This window comes from Muntiacus reevesi, chromosome 10 (genome assembly GCF_963930625.1).
Source record: "Muntiacus reevesi chromosome 10, mMunRee1.1, whole genome shotgun sequence".
In the NCBI taxonomy this organism is placed as follows: domain Eukaryota; kingdom Metazoa; phylum Chordata; class Mammalia; order Artiodactyla; family Cervidae; genus Muntiacus; species Muntiacus reevesi.
Genome location: NC_089258.1, coordinates 61,293,877 through 61,314,419, shown reverse-complemented (window position 1 = coordinate 61,314,419; position 20,543 = coordinate 61,293,877). Strand labels below are relative to the sequence as shown.

The window sequence follows — 20,543 nt, the reverse complement described above, 5'->3', positions numbered from 1 at the left end:
TCCATTGTATATGTACATCACAGCGTTTTATCCATTCTTCTATTGATGGACATTTAGGTTGCTTCCGTGTCTTGGCTATTGTAAACAGTGCTGCAATAAACTAGTTGTGTTTTATTAAATATGCAGTCTTTTGTTTATGTCTCCTCAGGTGAGGAAGTCCGGAATCCTCAGAAAGCTATTCCTATTGGAATTGTGACTTCTCTGCTCGTTTGCTTTATGGCCTATTTTGGGGTCTCGGCCGCTTTAACACTGATGATGCCGTACTACCTCCTGGATGAGAAAAGCCCGCTTCCTGTGGCCTTCGAGTACGTCGGGTGGGGGCCAGCCAAATACGTCGTTGCAGCAGGCTCCCTCTGCGCTTTGTCAACAAGGTACATCGCGTTGTCTTTGGGGCAGGACTGCGTGGGTTACTGCAGAGGTAGTTGGTATCCACAGAATTGCTTTTGTATGTTTTAAAAACAATCCTAACAGGAGAAACATATCGTACAACTATATTCTCTGAATTGTTCACCCAGAATTGCTGTATTGAAATCTTAAGTGATAAAATCTTGTCCCCCTGAGCTGTTAAAAGTCAGTTTTTAAAGATAATGATGGTCCAAGCTTTCGAGAATATATATGGCATTTATGCACATTTATATATTTCATATGTATTTGTATATGTATGTATTGTAAAACTTATTGTAAAACTTGACAGTACTTACACTAGTATGTTTCCCTGCTGTCTTTGGTGTTACTTCTGGTGCTACAGACAACTGAGACCTCATGTGCAGGCTTGACATTTTCTGCTGTTTTTTAAAAATAATATCAAGTCTGTGTTTGTGAAAAATATATACTGTGGCATTGTTAAGTGTAAGATGCTTTTTATTATGAAATATTGAAACTTTTTGTCTTAGCACTGATCAGGGTGAACTTGGTCTAGAAATAGAAATTACTGTTTCAAGTTAATGGTGGCGATTTGTATACATCTGTGTGATAAGAATAGTTGAATCTCAGGTGTTCAGATTTTCAGTAGCTGCTTATTTTAATATTTTATAATTCATTTCTCAAGTTTCCTGAGCTACTCATATTTTAACATGTGATCATATTTCACTTGAGTGCTGTACTGTCGAGCACTGTTACAAAGGGAAAATTAATCTCTGCTTGATTACTAATTTCTTGAAGTGAAATTTTTCTAAAAGTCTGAAATTTAAAAAATAAATCTTTTTGTGTAATTCATCAGCCTAGCTCTTTTATCCCCCCTCAAAATCCTTTTTGTTTTTTTGTATTCAAGATAGTATTAAGCAGCAATTACAAATGACCTCTCTTGGATCCTCAGCTATCTGATAATATTAAGGTTTATTCTGAATAGTTTCAAAAATCTGAACTGTAAAGATACTTTGTACCATAGTTTTAGAAGAGAGACGGACAAGATTTATCTGTGGCCAAGCTCAACCACGCTTTATTAGAAGATAAAGGAGATGGAGTTTAAAAAGTGTATTTTACTTATTTTCTCTTAAATTGCAAATTTTTTTTTACAACTTAATCATGTATGGAATGATGTAGTCAGTAAACACACAAGTAATTCAAAACAGCTAAAGCAAAAATCATTTTCTTTAACTTCACTCTTGCTGATATTTAATTCAGGCTGCTTCTATATACTGAATTTACAGCAAGTTCATCTTTTTTCCTTTTTCTATCTTGATTATCTTATGCTGAGAATTATTTCAAATTTGATCAAAAAATCATGGTAAAATATATGTAAATGTGTAATTATTCAATAAATGAAGTGACTAGATACTATAAAATTAAATTACTGTCTTTTCTATAATTACATATCAATTTATAAATTTTCTAAGTTAAAAATTTTTTAAATCTAATTACTTAGTTTTAATTCAGTAGTAATCATGGGACTGCACAAATTCTTTGCAGCATTGCTTTTAGCCTGATAATTGTGCTGAGCAGATTATCTCTGAGAGTATAATAAATTGCTCCATGGTTAATATTTTTAAATATTACATTTAAAAAATAGCAAGTAGCTGTGATGCTGAGTTTTATACAATGACTTAATTGCAGCTCTGTGATGTAATCTTGCATGAATGTGTTTGCCATACTGCATGTGTTTGCTTTTTATTCAGTCTTCTTGGATCCATTTTCCCAATGCCTCGTGTAATCTATGCTATGGCGGAGGATGGGTTGCTTTTCAAATGTCTAGCTCAAATCAATTCCAAAACGAAGACACCAATAATTGCTACTTTATCATCGGGTGCAGTGGCAGGTGAGAGAGAGTTGACTTTTATTAAGTAAAGGGGGATCTTTTTTCACCAAGGATTCTGGGAAAAAAATGGAAAATTAGGTGGTTTTCTGTTTTGACATATATAAATATCAGTAACTTCTCTGAATGTTTCCTGTTTTGAACATTTTTTTGGTATAGGTTCTGTACTCTAGTGTGTCCAGTCTTTACCTGTATAGACTCGTCTAGACTAATACTTGTAATAACTCACTTGTGGATTATGGATTTTTCTGTTCTAGTCTTCTGGGTTCCATGTTTCCTTTACCCCGAATTCTGTTTGCCATGGCCCGGGATGGTTTACTGTTTAGATTTCTTGCCAGAGTGAGTAAGAGGCAGTCACCAGTAGCTGCCACACTGACCGCAGGGGTCATTTCTGGTAAGCTTTACAAACATGGGATTCTTCAACATTAGACTTGATCATTTTATGTGCATGCATGGACTTATAAAGCGGGTCTGCTTGCTGTGCATGTAAGTTGAAAACAAAATCACTGATAAATTAGGGTACCAATATTGGGATCATGTCTGCAAATGGTGGTGGTGGCGGTCTACTGAAATTCGTAACTGACCCTTTGAGATTTGTTACCATTTTGTTACCTTAACCTTTGTGCTTCTAACAAATGTACAAAGGGTTACAGTGGTTCCTTATCGTGTATCAAGTATTCAGTGCTTTTCAGATCAATGAAACGAGTCCATAAAATTGTATTATCACACACAAAATGTTAATTAAAGAATGATTACTTAATCCTTGAATTGTTAATTAAAAATAATGATTCAATATTTTGTTTGTTATCCAGGATATAAGTTGAATATTGCTAAATGGTCATAGGATTTTTGAAAAGCTAAAGTTTACCCATTCTTAATTAAATATAAGAAATATCAAAGATAATTTATACTTGGCTGTTGTTATCACTGCCCTCAGTATGGTGGCTAACCCCATTTCCTGGGCCCATCATAGTTCTTTAAGAGTTACTAATACCTATATTATCATAAACCCCATTAGGAATCTATTTTTCCTCTCAAGAGCTTTGATATTGTCATGTTTTTAAAAAAAACAACTCCGGATGCCTCCCTTTTGGCATGTCATAATATCCATCAAAATGCTTTTGTCTAGATTCTTATTCTACATGAAAATTTTCAGATTTTGCAGATTGAGTGAATGACCTTAGAGGTGCTGTTATATGGAGCAAGAGAAGGACTTTAGCAAGCTTTAGAGAAAAAACGGTAAACACTCTTAGTAGTATAAATTCAGACCAAAGATGATAATTTTATTGAGGCTCTGAATTGTTGGGAAATTAGATTACAGAATACTAATATTTAATTATGTATGAAATAGGATTCTTTCAGAATCTTAAGTATTTTCCTAAACAACTGCCCTTTATAAAATGTCTTCTTAATAAACTTGGCCCTTTATTAAGATGTATGTTGGGAGGTCAAATTACGTATTTTCTTACTGCTTAAGATGTCTGCCCCCATAAAATGAAGTTTTCACTAGACAATGTAAGGCCCACTTTATGATTAAATAGTGCATTACGATATTAATGAAAGTTCATAAATCTTGACAAAAGATAACATATTTTATTTACTCCATAAAAGCTTTTGTTTTTTCCTGTAAAATCTTGCCCATTAATTCTCTATTATGTGTTCAGAATTTTAAAAAATTTGCCCTTCTTCCTCTAGAATTTAATTTGACAGCATAAGATATTGAAATTAATAATTAAAATAAGATAATTTTAACATTTTTAGAGCACTGAAACATTCAGTTCACTTCAGTTGCTCAGTCGTGTCTGACTCTTTGCAACCCCATGAATTGAGCACGCCAGGCCTCCCTGTCCATCACCAACTCCTGGAGTTTACCCAAACTCATGTCCATCGAGTCGGTGATGCCATCCAACCATCTCATCCTCTGTCGTCCGCTTCTCCTCCTGCCCCCAATCCCTCCCAGCATCAGGGTCTTTTCCAATAAGTCAGCCCTTTGCATGAGGTGGCCAGAGTATTGGAGTTTCAGCTTCAGCATCAGTCCTTCCAGTGAACACCCAGGACTGATCTCCTTTAGGATGGACTGGTTGGATCTCCTTGCGGTCCAAGGGACTCTCAAAAGTCTTCTCCAACACCATAGTTCAAAAGCATCAATTCTTTGGCGCTCAGCTTTCTTCACAGTCCAACTCTCACATCCATACATGACTACTGGAAAAACCATAGCCTTGACTAGACGGACCTTTGTTGGAAAAGTAATGCATCTGCTTTTTAATATGCTATCTAGGTTGGTCATAATTTTCCTTCCAAGGAGTAAGCATCTTTTAATTTCGTGGCTGCAGTCACCATCTGCAGTGATTTTGGAGCCCCCCCAAAAAAGTCTGACACTGTCTCCACTGTTTCCCCATCTATTTGCCATGAAGTGATGGTACCAGATGCTATGATCTTAGTTTTCTGAATATTACATTTTTGCTATTTTGTAGTCTCACTTCTTGCTTGTTTTTAACTTAGAGAGCTTGTATGGATAATTTATCACTTTCTTCTGTTTTGGCTTCCTAAAACAGGTTATCTGTGATTCTTATAAGACACATTAAAATTGTAATCTAATGTATAGCTGTACTAGCAATGGAAATTTTTCAAAATAAGGCATGGAATGTATTTAAGGAAACAATGTGGGACTTCCCAGTGGTTCAGACTTCATCTTCCAATCCAGGGGGTATGGGCTTGATCCCCGATCAGAGAGCTGAGATCCCATATACCTCAGGGCTGAAACACCAAAACATAAAGTGGAAGCAATATTGTAACACATTCAATAAAGACTTTTTAAATGGTCCACATAAAATCTAAAAAAAAAAAGGAAAAAATTATGTGCTATTTTAGAAGGGCCACGGACAGGCATATTGGTTTAGCTGGAGCCTTCTTCTACCTGCAGTGCAGGAGACCTGGGTTCAATCTCTGGGTTGCAGATCCCTGGAGAAGGGCATGGCAACCCACTCCAGTATTCTTGACTGGAGAATCCCGTGGACAGAGGAGCCTGTTGGGCTACAGTCCATGGGGTCCAAAGAGTCGGACACGACTGAGTGACTTACACGCACACACACCACTTCTACACAGTAGTTGTAACATTGCTAAGTTAACCCGTCTATTAAAAGAGTAATGATCTTATTAGGTTAAACCATGTGAAATTGCTGGGGTTTATTCAAAAACAGCCAAATGTTGATCTATAAAGCTGAACCTAAATGATTGCCCCCATCTCATAGGACTATTGAATTGAAGATAAATTGAGATCATAAAGAGAGAAAGCATTGCTGAGATGTCTGGAGTGCCACATGAGTGGGGTGTGATGTTCTCTACTTATTATGATAAGGACGACTATTTGGTAAATTCCAGTTAATATCGTCGCTAGTTTGATGCTTCATTGGAGAAAAAAATTGCAAGCTGCAAGTTAACTATTCAACTATGTGAAGTATACTTTGCCTCTTAACATTATTAGGGCTTGGAGGTAGACCCAAATGGTTTAAATTTAGTCAGAGTGTGTGGTTTTAATCAGGATAGGATTTATATTCTATCTGAAGCATAATTTAATTGGACCTTATCCTGTCCAAGATATAACTCAGAATGCAGATGGAAATTAAAATGGTTATATAACATCTATAATGAAAGCTCTTCCATTTGAATTCTTTTGTTTATTTATGTATTTATTTAAAAGGAGCCTGCCAGTATTTCCTGGCAATGTTTTTTCTTCTGAAACATCAAAGGCGAATATTCTGTCATACAGTATTTTCACTCTTTGTCAAGGCAATATTTTTTAAGTAATCAAAGTAGATGTATTTTGTACTTGATAGATCGCTGAGGGGTTTTGAAGTTTTATTAGCAGTGTGTATGACCTAAGGAACATCTTATTAACTGTGAGAAATATACTTTCTATGCTTTACTTGACTTATCATCGGCACTAAAACAAAAAATTTCCCATCCCTTGTCTCTGACTTGGCATCAGCTGTGTGGAATTTTCTCACAGGCGCTCTTCTTTCCCCTTCTTTCTTTTCCCCAACAGCTGTGATGGCGTTCCTGTTCGACCTGAAGGCCCTCGTGGACATGATGTCCATTGGGACGCTTCTGGCCTACTCTCTGGTCGCAGCCTGTGTTCTCATCCTCAGGTGGGTTGTTCTCCTTGTCAGTTGGCACCCGGGAAATAAAGTCAGGGCTCACTGGCCTTGTTTGCATGGAGTTAGGAGAATCCCAGAGAAAGAGGAGCCTGGTGGGCTGCCGTCTATGGGGTCGCACAGAGTCGGACACGACTGAAGCGGCTCAGCAGCAGCAGCAGCTGTCTCACAGAAGCAAGAGGCCATGGGCATACAAACGTGAATACGAAGCCTATTTATCATACTTGGTCCTTAAGCAAATAAATACAGTTGATAATTATCAATAGGTTGGCCTAATCTATGTGAACAACAAATTCTCATAACGCATAAAAACACTTTAGAATACCGTAATTTTAGTCCTGGTGATGCAGCTGCCAAGCTCTCAGGCTCAAGCTTTAGTCTTTATATGTGTGGCCGCATCCCTTTGCTGTTGGCCTGAAACTCTTAGAATGGTGTTAACTGGGGCTTCCCTGGTGGCTCAGATGGTAAAGAATCTGCCTGCAATTCAAGAGACCTGGGTTTGATCCCTGGCTTGGGAAGTTCCCCTGGAGAAGGGAATGACAACCCACTCCAGTATCCTTGCCTGGGAAATCCCATGGACAGAGGACCCTTGTGGGCTATAGTCCATGGGGTTGCAAAGAGTCAGAGAATGGTGTTAACTGGCTGTGCTGGCACTCAGCCTCTCAGTCGTGACCGACTCTTTGCAACCCCATGGACTGCAGCATGCCAGGCTTCCCTGTCATAGTATAATAATTAATAAATAAACAATAAGTTCCTACTGTATTCATGGGGTCACAAAGAGTCGGACACGACTGAGCAACTGAATTGAACTGAACTGTGTAGCACAGGGAACTATATTCAGTATCCCATAATAAACCATAATGGAAAAAGCATATGAAAAAGGTCATATATAAACTGAAACACTTTGCCGTACACCAGAAACTAACACAGCATTATAAATCAACTATACTTAAGTTAAAAAAATAGAATAGTTATATAAGAGTACATTTATTCAGTAGACTGTTCTACAGCAAATAAAATGATATTTAATTATATGGAGAGAGATATCAGTTTCTGGATGCAAAGCTATATGTAGTATCTGAATTTATTTAACATACATTTACACACAAAAAATGATTTTTGCAAATAAATATACATATATGCATTTTTAACTGGCTGAAATTGTAATAAAATGCTAACAGTGATTCACACTGAATGTTATGGATGGTCTTAATTTTCTTCTGCATGCTTTTGTGTATTTTTTCACAGTGAGCATATTTCTTCTTCAGATGGGAGACAAATACTACTTTTAAATTTAAGCAAAAACTTCTCAGAAGATCGCACTGGGGAGACCAGGGCAGATGTTGGGAGCTAAAGCAGGCTGATATCTTGACACCAGCCAAAGAGGAAGGGGATCAGTAATAAAGGAGAATGGGTGGGAGGTGACTGCTGAGGGAGATGAGACTGGAGGCAGGCTGCAGTGAGACCTTCCAATACCAAACTGAAGGCTGCATATTATATTAACCCTGTGCGTGCGTGTGTGCTAAGTCGCTTCAGTTGTGTCTGACTCTTTGCGACCCCATGGACTGTAGCCCGCCAGGCTCCTCCGTCCATGGGATTCTGCAGGCAAGCATGCTGGAGTGGATTGCCATGCCCTCCTTGAGGGGATCTTCCTGACCGAGGGACTGAACCTGCGTCTCCTGCGGCTCCTACATTGCGGGCGGACTCTTTACTCCTGAGCCACGGGGGAAGCCCCTGTTACCCTGTAGCTGATATTTAACCAGGGTTTCTGTTAACAGGGTTGCTGTGTTCATGAACGGCATCTCCCTTGAACATAGATAATTCCAGAGTAATCATTTATCGTCACAGGTGCCTCACGTTACAGTGTAACTCTCTTCGGCGTCTAATATATCTACCTTTCTAATCAAGTGGCTATCAGGAAATTCGGAGTTGCTGCAGGTATTTTGCTGAGCACGTGTGTGACCTGCCTCAGCAGCCCTGAGGCTGCAGCCACAGACTTGTGCGTTTACTGCACCAGCTGTGAATGGAAATATCTCCCTTAGAGTTTTAGGTGCTTGTTTCATTTGGACCAGGTGTCTGTTTGAGAATAAAGACACACACTTTTACTTGGAATAGGTACCAGCCCGGCTTATCTTACGAGCAGCCCAAGCAATGTTCTGAGAAAGAAGCTCTGGGATCGTGTGCCAGCAGAACCTCCAAAAGCGAGTCTCAGGTCACCATGCTGCCGGGACAGGGCTTCAGCCTGCGAGCCCTCTTCAGCCCCTCGCTTCTGCCCACAAGACAGTCTGCTTCTCTCGTCAGCTTTCTGGTAGGGTTCCTGGGTAAGTTCCCTTCACCGTGCACATTATAAAGACCCAGTGTGTGTGGGGGGGGGGGTGTGGAGCAGGTGTGATGTGAAAGAGGACGAAAGAATATGTTAGCAATGCTCTCAGTCCTGAAATGTTCACCTAAGGGGTCACTGGTCATTGAGACCTTCGTTATGTTAGCAAAATAAGTCAATGGTATATTGGTAATTGAAGAAGAAAAGAAGAAATTCCCTAAGGCAGGGGTCCCCGCCCCTGGGATCTAATGCCTGATGATCCGAGGGGGGCTGATGTAATAATAATAGAGATAAAGTGCACAGTAACCGTAACACACTTGAATCATCCACAAACCATCCCCTACTGTCCATGGAAAAATTGTCTTCCATGAAACTGGTCTCTGATGCCAGAAAGGTTGGGAACTGCTGCCCTGAGGTGAGGGTGGCAGAAGTACAGAATTGGTCCATTTCGTGAGCCGTGAGGGTTCTTCCTGTGGGAAGTGAAGCACCCCTGCCTGTAGCTGAACTGGGACCCGGGGAGCGTGGGAGGCCGTACCGCAGATCCTGCTTGTTCACCCACAGTTACGTAATCAAGCATATTTTCAGCAACATTTATTGATGTGCCAGGAACCCCCCTGGGCACTTGGGATGTCAGGAAAGATGGTTCTTGCTCTCATTGGACTTTACAGAGCAGCTGCATTGGTGGCGAGCTAAGGGCAGTACAACTTTATCTGAGAGCGCATGGTAGGGACCCCTAATTCAGACTCGATGATCAGAGATTACCTGGGTAGGCAGTGATGCCGCTCTGAAACAGGAAGAAAAGGTGCAGATCATGTATTATCTGTTTATATGAACAGTGTCTACAACAGCTGAACACGAACAGATTTGCTTTCCCCATTGGGAAAAAAGGGAACTAGCCACCCTGGACAGTGTTCCATCAGTCCAAGTGATGTCATCTGAGACTGGCAGAAAGGCAGGATGGTAGAGCCCAGAGGGGAGGCTGCCTTCTAAGGAGGAGAAAGTCATGAGTGGACGAAGCGGGATTCTTAAGTCATGGAAATCAGGCATGTCTTTCCAAAATAGAAATGAAGAATCTTAGTATTTGGCAGAGTACATACATAAAGAACTTGATATCAAAATAGACTTTGAATGCAGGGGTCTGAGTGAAGGTCACGTGCTGGTTTTGTTTCACGAACATGTCATCTCCGCAGCATTCCTCATCCTGGGCCTGAGTGTCCTGACCACGCACAGCGTCCACGCCATCGCCAGACGGGAAGCGTGGAGCCTGGCTCTCCTGGTGCTGTTTCTCGTTCTCTGTGCTGCCATTGTACTCATCATCTGGAGGCAGCCCCAGAATCAGCAGAAAGTCGCCTTTATGGTATGTGTCATGAGGATTCATGATCCTAAATATCATACATGTTTTCTCTTGTACGTTAGTTTTTGTGACTTTAAAAAAAATTTAAAAAGCACTCTGATGATGTTAACCAGTGAACAAGAGCGACACGGTCCTTTGGGATGTTCCTTTTTGTCTTCTTTTCAAAAACTTGAGTGTACTTCTAGTACCTTATTCTATATAATAGTAAACAAATTTCTTGTTCAATACTCTAAAGCATCAGAAAAATAACTAGAATATTTTACAAGTTCGAGAAAGTCCACACCCAAAGCTCTTCCACTGTGAAGTGAAGTTATTCTGTCCCATTTGAACTCAGAGCAGAATTTAACTTGAAGAGGGTTTCCTGGAAGAAGCCCCCTGAGATCTCAAGAGTAGTCAGAGTTCCAGTGGCATGCCCTCTTAATATCGGAATGAAACCAGTAAACCCTGAACGAAACCCTGAGACCTGCTGCATCTTGGTGATAATGCAGGTGTTAGTGGCTGGGTAACCCTCTGTAGCTTTGCGCTGCAGTAAACGATGGGAAGTATGGGGCTCCTTTTAGTATTCTCTGGATGGTGATGTTTAGTCACTAAGTCGTGTCTGACTCTTTTGCAGCCCCATGGACTGTAGCCCGCTGGGCTCCTCTGTCCATGGAATTCTCTAGGCAAGAATACTGGAGTGGGTTGCCATTCCCTTTTCCAGGGGATCTTCCCAACCCAGGGATCGAACCCAGGTCTCCCGCATTACAGGTGGATTCTTTACCATTGAGCCTTCTGGGAAGCCCATTCTCTAGATGAGTGGTTTTTGTTCAAGTAGTTCTTTTTGTGAGAATATAATCTTACACACTGTGACAGTATCTATGTATGTCAAATTAGTTGCCACCACGTTAAAACAAGTTGAGGAATGTGTTTTAAAATTTGAGTATATCTGTGATGTTTTCCCTCCTTAGGTTCCATTCTTACCGTTCCTGCCAGCCTTCAGCATCCTGGTGAACATTTACTTGATGGTCCAGTTGAGTACAGACACCTGGATCAGATTTAGCATCTGGATGGCGCTTGGTAGGTGGTCTCCTGTTTTCACTTTCTGAACGTGGACTCTCTCTTTCCTATGTCATGTGCCATTTCAGAGAAATGCAACCCACCCCCTTCCTAGAAACAAAAGCTTTTTTTTTTGTTTCCTCCTTTCCCAAGTTTTAGAATACCTGAATACCTACTTTTCCAGATGTTTTCCAAATACCTTTTTATAATTCAGTTGCTGCAGTAACTCTGTAAAACTCTGTAGATCCTATTTTTTCTAACTTCTTGAGTGAGAAAAATGAAGCTTCCCCCATCAAAAGTCAAGGGATCTAGTTTGCAAATAGCACCCCTGGAGTCTGATTGCAGAGCCAGTTTCTTCCAGAGCACCATTGAATTTCTGGCAACATTTTGAATGAGCTAATTGCAAGAAATTTCTTTTCTGATACCCAAATGTCTTTCTGTTAGACCCGTGGGGTGGAGTTTGACCTTACATACTGTGAATGAGCTTATTTACATCTGTACTGCATCGGTTTTCATCATGATTTCTTCAGTGTCCTATGTGAAAGCTGACTTGGAAATTCAGACTTTAACTTTGTCGTAACTGGTGGCCTGAGGAGTTTGAGAGTTTGAGCTCTGACGGTTTTGGCATAATGAGTCGCATTCACTTTTGTGTGTGTGTGTGTGTATTTGCTCTGGCTGTAAACTAACTTGGTTTCAGTCTCAAGCCACCGACCCGCTTGAGCCAGTGGGAGGTTTAACCTAGTTCTTCCCCTCCCCCAGCAGCTACCCCAGGTTTGCCCGTTTGGGGGGATCTGACACAGTGCCAGGGAGTTTGGGTGGATCAAAAGTTACCGTCCACAAGGTCGCACTGGGGCATTCTGTCACTGCGGCCGCTCCCGGCCGGCAGCTCTGTCGCCTCAGGGCCAGGATCCTGGTGGGAGCCCCCTGTGACTCAGCTGTGCCCTCCGGGATGGGGATGAACCAGTCATTCCTTCCGGGGCTCCCCACCTCCCCCGGGGCACAGGAAGCGGAACTGCCTCCCTTCCTCGGAGCCCAGAAGATGCAGAACTCTGGCGGGGAGCTTCCCCACGCTCCGGCCTCTCCGCGGCCCGCTGCCTGCCTCCTCCGGTGGTAGCTCCCTGAAGCTCAGCCGTGCGCCTGACCTCGCTGAAGGGCCAGCCGCCCCGCGTTTCAGTCCTCCCCTGCTGCTTTTTAGCCGTGTCGCCTGGTTCACGTTCCACCCCTGCTTCTGTGCCTCTGTTTCTTTGTGAATCGGTGGCATCGCTACCTTTATTTGAGGACAGGAAGGCTAGAGCGCCAAACCTCTAAGGACATGAGAGGAAACAGAATCAGTTCTCACAACTGCACATGCCAAAATACACATTGGTGGCCTGCTTCCCATTAGTTTACATAGGAAAATTATAAGGCATTTCACATCAACCCAAAACTCTCAATCAATTTTTAAAATTATAGCTAAAACACAGCAAAAATGCCTACATATCCTGTGAGAATGCTTAAAACCTTTCCCCTCTGATCCTCAGTCAGTGTGGTTGTTAATAAACGGTTGCTTTGCACAGTTATTCATCCTCTCCTGGTGACAGTGACGTGTGTAAGGCACACCCCTGTTCCCTGCTCACACGGGGTGTGTGTGTTGTCGCTTTGGTTATGTCTGACTCTTTGCACCCCCGTGGCCTGTAGCCCACCGGGCCCCTCTGCCCATGGGCTTCTCTGGGCGAGAATACTGGAGTGGGTTGCCATGCACTCCTCCAGGGGATCTTCCCAACCCAGGGATCAAACCCAGGTCTCTGGCATCGCAGGCAGATTCTTTACCCACTAAGACACCTGGGAAGCCCATTCACACAGGACGTGTTTTCCAAACTATCTGGCTCTGTCTCCAATAATCCAGCACTTGTATTTGGGAAGTATTTGAGACTTTTCCCCATATATCCTTTTGTTTAAAGTATAGTGTTAACTTTTGAGGAGGTAAATAGTTTTTTACATAAATATTTCAAAAATATTTATTGAGAAAAACATGCATGTACAGTTCAGTTCAGTTCAGTCGCTCAGTTGTGTCCAACTCTTTACAACCCCATGAACTGCAGCACTCCAGGCCTCCCTGTCCCATCACCAACTCCCAGAGTTTACTCAGACTCATGTCCATTGAGTCGGTCACACCGTCCAACCATCTCATCCTCTGTCGTCCTCTTCTCCTCCTGCCCTCAATCTTTCCCAGTATCAGGGTCTTTTCAAATGAATTAGCTCTTCACATCAGGTGGCCAAAGTATTGGAGTTTCAGCTTGAAAATCAGTCCTACCAATGAACACCCAGAACTGATTTCCTTTAGGATGGACTAGTTGGACTCCTTGCAGTCCAAGGACCTCTCAAGAGTCTTCTCCAACACCACAGTTCAAAAGCATCAATTCTTCAGCACTCAGCTTTATAGTCCAACTCTCATATCCATACATTACCACTTGGAAAAACCATAGCCTTGACTAGACGGACCTTTGTTGACAAAGTAATGTCTCTGCTTTTTAATATCCTATCTAGTTTGGTCATAACTTTCCTTCCAAGGAGTAAGCATCTTTTAATTTCATGGCTGCAATCACCATCTGCAGTGAGTTTGAAGCCCCCAAAAATAAAGTCAGCCATTGTTTCCCCATCTATTTGCCATGAAGTGATGGGACCGGATGCCATGATCTTAGTTTTCTGGATATTGAGCTTTAAGCCAACTTTTTCAGCCTCCTTTTTCACTTTCATCAAGAGGCTCTTTAGTTCTTCACTTTCTGCCATAAGGGTGGTGTCATCTGCCTATCTGAGGTTACTGATATTTCTCCCAGCAATCTTGATTCCAGCTTGTGCTTCATCCAGCCCAGTGTTTCTCATGATGTACTCTGCATATAAATTAAATAAGCAGGGTGACAATATACAGCCTTGACGTACTCCTTTTCCTATTTGGAACCAGTTCATTGTTCCATGTCCAGTTCTAACTGTTGCTTCCTGACCTGCATACAGGTTTCTCAAGAGGCAGGTCAGGTGGTCTGGTATGCCCATCTCTTGAAGAATTTTCCACAGTTTATTGTGATCCACACAGTCAGAGGCTTTGGCAGAGTCAATAAAGCAGAAATAGATGTTTTTATGGAACTCTCTTGCTTTTTTGATGATCGGCAGATGTTAGCAATTTGATCTCTGGTTCCTCTGCCTTTTCTAAAACCAGCTTGAGCATCTGCAAGTTCACGGTTCATGTATTGCTGAAGCCTGGCTTGGAGAATTTTGAGCGTTACTTTGCTAGCGTGTGAGATGAGTGCAGTTGTGCAGTAGTTTGAACATTCTTTGGCACTGCCTTTCTTTGGAATTGGAATGAAAACTGACCTTTTCCAGTCCTGTGGCCACTGCTGAGTTTTCCAAATTTGCTGGCATATTGAGTGCAGCACTTTCATAGCATCATCTTTTAGGATTTGAAATAGCTCAACTGGAATTCCATCACCTCCACTAGCTTTGTTCATAGTGATGCTTCCTAAGGCCCCCTTGACTTCACATTCCAGGATTGCAATATTGCATATACAGATCGCACGTTAAAAGTGAAGAAGCACTTTCTACTGGGAAGACATCTGTCGGCGACCTTGCATGGAATATGCTGTACTTCCATTCTGCCCTTCTAAAATAGCACAGAAAGAGAAGGCACACACAAAAAAAAAAAAAAAAAAAGAGAAGGCACAAAAGATCCTATTATGTTCTATATTAAATTTGCCACATACAGGAGTGGGCGTGCGCACACACACACACACGCACGCACGCACACACACACACTAGTGGCTGATTGATGTCAGTGTGTGGCAGAGGCCAACACAACATTGCAGAGCAATTGTCCACCAGTAAAAAAAAAAAAAGAAAATTTTACTTGTACAGTCATTTTATGTCACACCAAAAGCTGATTTCTTTTTCCCCTGAAAGGTTTCCTGATTTACTTCGCTTATGGCATTAGACACAGCCTGGAGGGTAATCCGAGGGATGAAGATGATGATGAAGATATGTATTCAGACAACATTAATGCAGCAACAGAAGAAAAATCTGCCATGCAAGATGGTGACCATCACCAAAGAAACCTGAGCTTACCTTTCATTTTCCACGAAAAGACAAGTGAGTGCTAGTGCCTGCTGGGACAGAACTGGTCCAGAGTCTTCACGTACATAGTCTGCATGGAGGGAACCATGACGATGTCATCACCACACCAGGCTGCCATGGATTTGCTGCAGACATAGTTCACCCTAATTTATACTCACTCACCTGAACAGCACCTCCTCTGATGGTGACTCGCACATCTAGGGAAACCACTCTGAGCTCGCTCCTCCATGATAAATATCCCCCAGATAGTGGGAATGTGGGCGTGTGTGTGCATATGTTTGTATATGTTGGGGAATATCAATGTTAAAAGTTGTTGGTGTCTTACTCTTATCGCATTGCATTTTTCCAGTGTTGTCATTCATCAGTAGCCTCTACTGCACACACTAAAATGGAGGTGATCACTGAATAGAAAAGTATCTTGAATGTGCTGGGTGTGGTTGGGGAAATAACTGTTGCTTTTCCTTATTGGACTTTATGTCAAGTTAGAACATCCTAAAATTGCGTTTACCCATCATTGTATCTGTCATTGGATCTGGAGTAAGGGGAGGGGATAGGAAATGAGCCTTTTCTGTAGCTTATAAATGTCGGCAGTGGGTTTAGTACAGAGTTTTCTCCTGTGAGGTGTGACAGTTTGCTGAAAGTTCAGCCAGTCGGATTGCTGGTGTCCTTAGGACCCGCAGGGCAGAAGCGGCCTTCTGTGGCAGCAGGTGGCAGGCACCCCTCTGAATGGCCGTCGTCTTTGAGACAGTGGGCCTTGAGTGTGAGGCCTTCACCTTGTGTGAATGATATCTTCCCCACTCCCCCACCCCGCCCCAGTCCAGTCCCGGGCTGGAGCGAGGTAGTGTGAGCTCCTTGGGACCCTTTGTGCTAGAAAGTGAAGGTGGTCCCCTGGGCAGGAAGCTCGTGTGAGTGGCAGAGAGGAGGATGCATTTGAAGATCAGAGTGGTTAGGTGCTTGGATAAGACCCCAAACACCCCTGTTTTAAAAGTCACTTAATATAAGCCAGTAGAACCTCTCAAATCACATAATTGGTGGAATGATTTATACCTTTTTCCATTAGTTAGTAAATAATCACAGTTCACAATTTATTTTTTCTTTTTCCTAAGCTTTTTCCTAAGCCAGTAGTAAATTCTATCTTTACTACATGCAAAAAAGGGGGGAAAAATGAAGGAATACAAAAAAATTCCCCTGTTCTGATTTTAAAGTCCCTGTTCAGTTATTAAAGGGCATTTGGCCCAATATGAGTGGTTTGGATTTAATTTGCTTCTGATGTTTCTTTTGGAAACATTTAGGGATATTTTTCTTCCCCATCCCATAAATTGTTCAGCACTTTTTATTTCATTTATTTTTAAATGACCACACTAAAACTACTGATGCAAGTTCCAGTATTCTAGAAAAACCCATCAGTGGTTGAGGAATAGAATATTTTAGTTAAATACATGATTATTTAAAACATCAAGCCAAAAAATTAACCTAATTGAATTAAAGCCATAGAAACACACTAACCTTTATATGAGTAATTTGTTTTTAAATATATGATTCTCGAATTACTATATTTCATTTTATAGGGTTATCTAATAAGTGGACTACTTATCTTTCATGTGTTTCGCTTCTCATGAATTACTTTTCTTACAAATAATTACTTGGTTCACGAGATGAGACTAGCACATTATCAAGCCCAGGTGACCAGCTTAAGACAAAGGCAAGGAAAACACTTATTTTCTGACAGCTCTTCCAAGAGATCAGCCATTTTATTTTAGTCATTAAAAAGCAAGTTTTGATTGTTTAGGAGTTTATTGTGATGAAAAATCCAGTAAACAGGAAAGTCTGGGTGCTAGTGTTGTAGCATCTCGGATCTAGAACTCAGAACTAACATTCCACAATTTCCAGGGTGCACGTAGTAAAATCTGAGGCCCAGTATTGCATGTTTCACTGGAGAGGAAGAGTTGGCTGTGCAGGAGGCAAAGTATTTCTGTAACCATTACTGTGGGCCTAATCCTAGATCTTTGCTGTTGCTGCAGCATTCCGAGAAGCACTTTGATTCGGTAATCAGGCCCTGCACATGGGAATATGAAAATTTCACGTGTGAATATTAAACCTTTTACTGTACCACAGTCAAGAAATTTATCTAGAACGTGACAGGCAGCTAAAACTCTTATGCCCACTGTGTTCAATTAGGAGCAGAATTGAGTTAAAAATAATTTTTCCACCTTGAAACACTTTACAAACACAAATATCTATGAAAGATGCTTTGTTCATGACTATCCTTTTTTTCTGTGAAAACTCAAATATCTTTGTATGTATGTGTGAGTGTATATGTTAATATATACACATGTATATATATGTGTGTTTGTGTGTTTCAAATGTTGGTGTTTAAGTCAGCTGGGTTTATGATGGGCTTTGGAAATGATCCTGTTGTCTAGATTTTAAAAACCCAACTGACAGAAAAAATGTTTTGTATTGATAGGTAGCTATGCTTATGCAAAATGTTTAGGTTTTAAACTATTTTGAAATATATGGCAATTTTATATGTATAATATTTTCTATAGATAGATTCTTTCAGAAAGATATATTTATAATGTTTCTAATATGAAATCACTGAAGTCTAGTATATTAGGTGCTTTATGATCTGAAATGCAATGGGGTGGGGGCATTAGGGAATTTCTGTTTACTTTTTTCTGCTGTACCTTTTCTGACATTTCTGTCTTGGTTTGTGCTTTTTTAGGAAAAGTCAGTACTACCAGGTTTTACTATCTCTCTGTTCCTACATTTGAATTCACAACCTTTTGAACAAAATGTTGTTTTTGCTTTCTTAGGATTCCCAAAATGTTCTTTGTGGATTTTACTAGTAATCAGACACACTTATATAAACTTCTTTCCAGAAATTAAAAAAATACATATGCATTCTCTTAATGGTGATTGAGTAAAAACAGCTTAAGTTACTTTTCTGTTTTTTCACTAGAAAATCTGCTCTCTGAACATTTTCAGTGAGAAACTTCTTATAATAGCACTTTTATTTTATACTCTTATGATTTGTGAATAACGATACAAAGGCCATACTGACCCTACATTTAACAAGGTAGCTATGCAAGTCCAAATTTAAAAACTATTTAAACTACTTATATTAGAACTTTTGATATATACTGAAATACAGATTATTGCTTAATTAATGCCATTTTCCCCAGAGATGAATATCTAGAAAAGTAAGACCAAAACATCATTTGGAATATATACATTAATGAAAAACTAATGTTGTATCTATAAAACCTTCTATTGCCACACTTGATAGAAAATATCTGTTTCAGAATTATCTGTTTCCTTTAAAAGACAAGACCCTATCTTCTTTTAATTTTTCTGAATAAAGGATTTTTTAAACTGTAAAATTTTAAATAATAATTTTAAAATATTTTCCAAGTCCTGGGCATGTTACAATCTTTTGAATTAGAAATTATATTTACCAAATGATTTTCTAAATGTATTTAACTGTTTAGCAGGGGGAAAAAAGGAATAGTAATCGCCTGCCAATGCAGATAATGCTGGAGGGACTAGATTAGTCTGAGCTCTTTTTCCTCTTAGATCAGCATATTCTGAGATTATAAACCACATGACACAATTGTGCCAAGATGCCAACTCTTCCTTCCCTGTGATGTTGCCCATGATGTTCTCTGCCTAGGTATCTGCTGATATGCTTCAAGCGACAGTAGAATTCAAACCAGAAATATGAATACAGTGTCCCACCTAATTTTAAAGGATTGAGTTTAGAGTGTGCATCATGGAATATTAATATACATACGCTTTGTGTGAATGTCTTGTGGGGGTGTTATTAGCTTGGTTTTTTGGCTTGTTTTTGATTTTTGACTAGTGCCAAAATAGTGCCTTCTCTGTACATTTTCTACCTAACATTTTCTAGCTTGTTCTAAAATATCAAGGGAAGAAGTACCAAAGTTCACGTAGGAACTAATGCCAGCACAGGTCATTGATTTTCAGACACACCGATGTGTGAAAATAACATTGTTTGACTTCGTTGTTTACCCGAGTTTCTTTTTTATCTCCTTGTATAATTATATTTAAACATTTTTTAATGGCTTTCTGGTTTCTGAATTTTGAGAGGCCTGATCTACTGTTGTTGTGGTTGTTGGTTTAGTGGTTGGTTTTTGTAACGTTTGTTATTGTTTTTATGTACACAGTTTAGTCTTGTTCATTTCAAATGCATTTTGTTATGACTCAACCCAAACAGCAGCCCTGGGAGCACCATTTTAGCTTTTATGCACCTCAGCTGAGGCCACTGCCACTGTCTCTGGCTTTCAAGGGCCTTCAGTGACCCTGACAGCAGCTCCGTGGGAGTCATAACCAGGACCGTGGGGCAGGCAGGCTGCAAACGTGGGTCTGGAGCTGCCTTTGTTGGGGAGTCTTGGGATGACAGGACAGGATATGAAGTGAAAAACCAAGGTAGGTGGGCTCCTTCGTTTCAGCTCCAAATATCCCGTGAGGACAAGGTAAATGATGAGGACCAAGGACCCTCTCCGACTCGTGGGAAGGATGGCTGCTCCCGGTCCTGGCCCCTGCGGTTTCTGCACCAGCAGGAACAGCCTTGGCGGTGGAAGCGCACGGGCCGCGGCCCCGTTGGTAAAGAACCTTGTATTGCAGCGTGGCTGGTTTCTCTGGCCCATGCCTGCTTACCCGGCTCTTCATCTTTGGTATCCATTTGTTTCATTGCTTGCTTTTGTTATCATTGTACTTAATAGAAACCGTTGATAGGGCCTAAAACTCTACCGAAATTCTGTGTCTGTAAAAACCAACAGATACTTTGGTCTTACTCAAATACAGAGATTTTTTTCTGTGTGTAGGATTGTAGATAATTTTAAATTTACACGTTTTTGATGATAATCAGCGTTCCTTTTTGCTTATAACGTTGGATTATTTTTTAGAATTTGTAAGAAATAAAAACTGCTGCTGCTTTACACTGTAATATGTGCTTTCTAACCATGTATTTTTAAAATAAATTTCAATATGACTTATCATGGTGTTGTATGCATATGTATCACACCTACCGAAAGCTTACATTTCACACTTACCAAATTTAAACTTTTTTTATTTAGGCCACTTTAGAGCTCAGAAATGTAGTACAATCTAAATGGAAACGATTATGTTGTTAATCCTCACCTGGCAGCCGAGTACTGTACGACGTCCAAGTCCCGTGAGAGACGTCCTTCACCATAATCAGTCTCCGTGACACAGTCCCCATACCAGTTGCTCCTGAAGCATGCCACCCCAGGACCACACATCTGAGGTCCTGCCAATCCAACTGCCATTTATTTAATGGACCAG

The 20,543-nt window shown here is 40.7% G+C and overlaps 1 protein-coding gene across 2 annotated transcripts in view; it reads left to right on the top strand.

Moving 5' to 3' along the window:
• Positions 1-20,233, top strand: part of SLC7A2 (solute carrier family 7 member 2) — a 71,678-nt gene extending 51,445 nt beyond the window's left edge. For both annotated transcript variants that reach the window (XM_065946649.1, XM_065946648.1), the window contains 7 exons: positions 149-371; positions 2,115-2,254; positions 6,297-6,399; positions 8,521-8,726; positions 9,916-10,082; positions 11,027-11,135; positions 15,045-20,233. In XM_065946649.1, coding sequence (XP_065802721.1) covers positions 149-371; positions 2,115-2,254; positions 6,297-6,399; positions 8,521-8,726; positions 9,916-10,082; positions 11,027-11,135; positions 15,045-15,241 — 1,145 coding nt within the window. In that variant the 3' untranslated portion in view covers positions 15,242-20,233. The remainder of the gene's footprint in view (positions 1-148; positions 372-2,114; positions 2,255-6,296; positions 6,400-8,520; positions 8,727-9,915; positions 10,083-11,026; positions 11,136-15,044) is intronic.
• Positions 20,234-20,543: the final 310 nt, after the last annotated feature.